At 42.0% G+C, this 3,709-nt stretch overlaps 1 protein-coding gene across 1 annotated transcript; it reads right to left on the minus strand.

The window, feature by feature from the left end:
• Positions 1-574: 574 nt before the first annotated feature.
• Positions 575-2,647, minus strand: LOC309505315 (uncharacterized protein; the record flags this gene model as incomplete). Its single annotated transcript, XM_082178690.1, has 3 exons — positions 575-1,580; positions 1,779-2,038; positions 2,619-2,647. 3 exons carry the CDS (start codon positions 2,645-2,647, stop codon positions 781-783), a joined length of 1,089 nt encoding a protein of 362 aa, XP_082034816.1. The 3' UTR covers positions 575-780.
• Positions 2,648-3,709: the final 1,062 nt, after the last annotated feature.

Below are 3,709 nucleotides of genomic sequence, written 5' to 3' on the forward strand. Positions count from 1 at the left end.
TTGTGTCTTCATTGAAGCTCATTGTGACATACTTTAGACCATTTTCGTTTGTTTAAATGCGGAGTCTGGAACAAGTTCTTGGTTCACCTCTTTTCCTCTACGTCCGAAGTGTAACTGCACGTCAAACCAGACTTTGTTTATGAGTCCTTGAGGTGTGTTGGGATTAAGCGCATCGGACAGTTTTATGCTGCTGAAATCTTTAGTAGAAATCGGTGTGTGATGCTCCGTTTTATCACGACCCTCTCTTCTCATTGTCTATACGACTCCAACGAAAACATTATTGGATGAGGTGAATTTGCTGTCTCTAATCAGACACCAGGACAAACTCAAAGGTGGATCATTCAGGAATCTGTTCAGACCCGCACGTAACGCTACATAGCTATCTGATCCCATATTTTTCGCCTTTGGAGCTTTTGACAGTTCCGTAGAAGTCACGGAGATGTGCGTTGAGTTCCATCTTGGTGATTTGTTTAAAATCAATGCTGCAACCCTTTTCACTACACCAGTCACCGAAGCATTTCACTGCCCATTGGGTTTACATTTACATTTGCATTTAGTCATTTAGCAGACGCTTTTATCCAAAGCGACTTACAAATTAGGACTAATTTAAGCGAGTCATCATAAAGAGGCAAAAAAAAAACCCAACAACAACACAAGAAGTGCTCAAAATACGAAGTTCAGGTATTATTCAGAGTAGCATAAGCCTGATAAGTGATGTTTCAAAGGGAAAAACATCGGGTTTTTTTAATTAATTTATTTATTATTTTATAATTTTTTTTTTTATGAGGTTAAGTGCTCACGGAAGAGATGGGTTTTTAGCTGTCTTTTGAATGTTGTCAGGGATTCTGCATTCCGGATGAGGGTGGGGAGAGCGTTCCACCAGCATGGAACTGTGAATGAGAATGTTCTGGAAAGGGATTTTGTGGCTTTCTGTGATGGAACCACGAGACGTCGCTCGTTGACCGATCGTAGGTGTCTGGTAGGGATGTAGACTCGTAGGAGTGAGTGAAAGTAGGAGGGAGCTGAGCCTGTGATGGATCTGTAAGCAAGCGTCAATGCCTTGAACTTGATGCGAGCAGCGAGAGGTAGCCAGTGTAGAGAGATGAACAGAGGAGTGACGTGGGCCCTTTTGGGCTCGTTGAAGACAAGACGAGCTGCAGCATTCTGGATCATCTGTAGGGGTTTGGTCGCACATGCTGGAAGTCCAGCCAGAAGGGCATTGCAGTAGTCAAGCCTAGAGATGACCAGGGCCTGGACGAGAAGTTGTGTTGCATGCTCAGTTAGGAAAGGCCTGATCTTCCTGATGATGTGCAGTGCAAACCTGCAAGATCGAGCTGTCTTTGAAATGTGGTCTGTGAAGGTCAGCTGGTCATTAAACGTTACTCCAAGATTTCTGACCGACCTTGATGGGGTGATTAATGATGATTCTAGCTGGATGGTGAAGTCGTGCTGTAGAGACGGATTGGCAGGGAGGACGAGAAGCTCAGTCTTTGCCAGGTTGAGCTGCAGGTGATGTTCCTTCATCCATGTGGAGATGTCCGCCAGACAGCTTGAGACCCGTGCAGCTACTGTGGGATCATCTGGTTGAAATGAGAGGAAGAGCTGCGTGTCATCAGCATAGCAGTGGTAGGAAAAACCGTGTGCCTGTATGATGTGTCCCAGTGATGTGGTGTAGATGGAGAAGAGGAGGGGACCAAGAACTGAACCCTGGGGAACCCCTGTGGTCAGCTGATGTGCCCTGGATACCTCGCCTCTCCATGAGACCTTGAAGGACCTACCTGTGAGATAGGACTCAAACCAGTGGAGTGAAGTTCCTGTGATGCCCAGTGATGAGAGGGTGGACAGAAGGATCTGATGATTCACAGTGTCGAAGGCAGCAGACAGATCCAGGAGAATGAGGACTGAAGATTTGGAAGCAGCTTTTGCGATCCGTAGGGCTTCTGTGACTGACAGTAATACAGTCTCAGTTGAATGTCCTTTCTTGAAGCCAGATTGGTTGACATCCAGCTGGTTGTTTTGAGGGTTTACTGTACGGAGTCTTCTCGAATGTATCAATGTTACATTTCAGCACTTCAGCATGACGGTTCATATTTGTAGAAGTCTCTCCAAATTGTTCCTCATACCACTCATTCATCGTCATGCCACCTAGTAAATCGAAATTTACTTTAAACATTTTAGCCTTTTTAATTATTACGTTTTTTTCTGTTTATGTTGATACGTGTGGTTACTAAGGGTGTTGCTAAGGGCGCAGTGATAAATAGAACCGTTGGGTGAAGCGGTCATAGCCGTGTTTTATCGTGAATAAAGCACAGCTATTGACCAATCAGAATCAAGGATTGGAACTAACCGTTTTATAAATATATATACACACACACATGCACACATTTTCCTAATATGCAAATTTCACATTGTAGACTATACATCATATGATACATTTGTGCTATACTTGACAGTCACATTTATGATTAGAAACATTTTAATAATAATGTATAAGTTCAATCCAGACAATGAAAGCGTAAGCGAAAGTTCTACCAGAAAGACTTCACTGCCACGTCATTAATTCATAATTCCACGCTACCAATCACAGCTTGACATCAAATATAAAAGACTGATCTTACCGTCCCATTTTGTTGCCCGCAGGTGCCATTGCAAAGTTTTCGCTGCCGCTTCCATTCAGTTCGCAGGAACAGACGCCGGCGTTCACTTACTCGCGTTTCGATTCCAAACATAACAACACAAGTCACATCGGTGATTTTGATCTCAGCAACTTTCGCGATGCGCGAGTGCGACACACTCGTGTAAGAAACAAGCGTGTGGCAGCTTTAAATCTCATGAGAGTCGATCTCCACACAGTGTTTTTTCAAGTTCAAGTTCCCCTTTTACTATGATTAAACTTCATTCAGGTAAGTAGCCTATATTAACTTGCTACTTTACTGTTCCCTTCATCAGTGGTAAAGTTCAAATGTGGTGATGTGGTAGCTTAATATAAAAAAATAAAAAAAAAAAATTTTTTTTTTTTTTTAAACTGCCGATACTGCAGTCTGCAACGCAACATAATGTAACGCTTTAAACAGTAGGGCCGAACAGCTCACTGAAATGGTAAGTGTATGCAAAGATTCACGTAACTGCATCGTCGATCATGGGCAGTTGCAAAATACTATCAACTGGGTTGCTGAATAGAATTAAAAGCTTAAGAGCACCTTTGTTATTAAATCGCTTTATATTACAGCACGCGTTCCTCATCTGCTCACTCACCATTATGAGAGACGAGAGTGCCCTCCATCTTAAAGGAGCAGTAGCCTACCTATGAATAGGCTATTCAACTTGTTTTACGCTCTTCTCTGAAATCGTTATTGTTTCGGCAATGCATTTATGGAGATGTTTTTCTCAATCACTTCCCGAGCGCCGGGAAGATCTCGACTTATACCTAGATGATTGCAGACTTCAACCAATAAAAGGGGGCACATTATTTTACTTATATCTCAGCTCGTTTTCTGTAAATATAACTATCTCTTATTCAATCATAAATCAACAGCAATTAATACAGTTAAATTATAAAAAATAATAATAAAAAATAATAATAATAATTCTCTCGTCTGTTAACACTGGCCCACTCAGTGCCTAATTAAGTGATCCGATCAGCTATACGAAGGGTGCATATCTGATTTCAGATTTTGTAGTCTCTAAATTTCATGATTAAGGTTGCGCA

The sequence above is a fragment of the Leuciscus leuciscus genome, assembly GCF_965113295.1.
Source record: "Leuciscus leuciscus genome assembly, chromosome: 8".
Classification (NCBI taxonomy): Eukaryota; Metazoa; Chordata; class Actinopteri; order Cypriniformes; family Leuciscidae; genus Leuciscus; species Leuciscus leuciscus.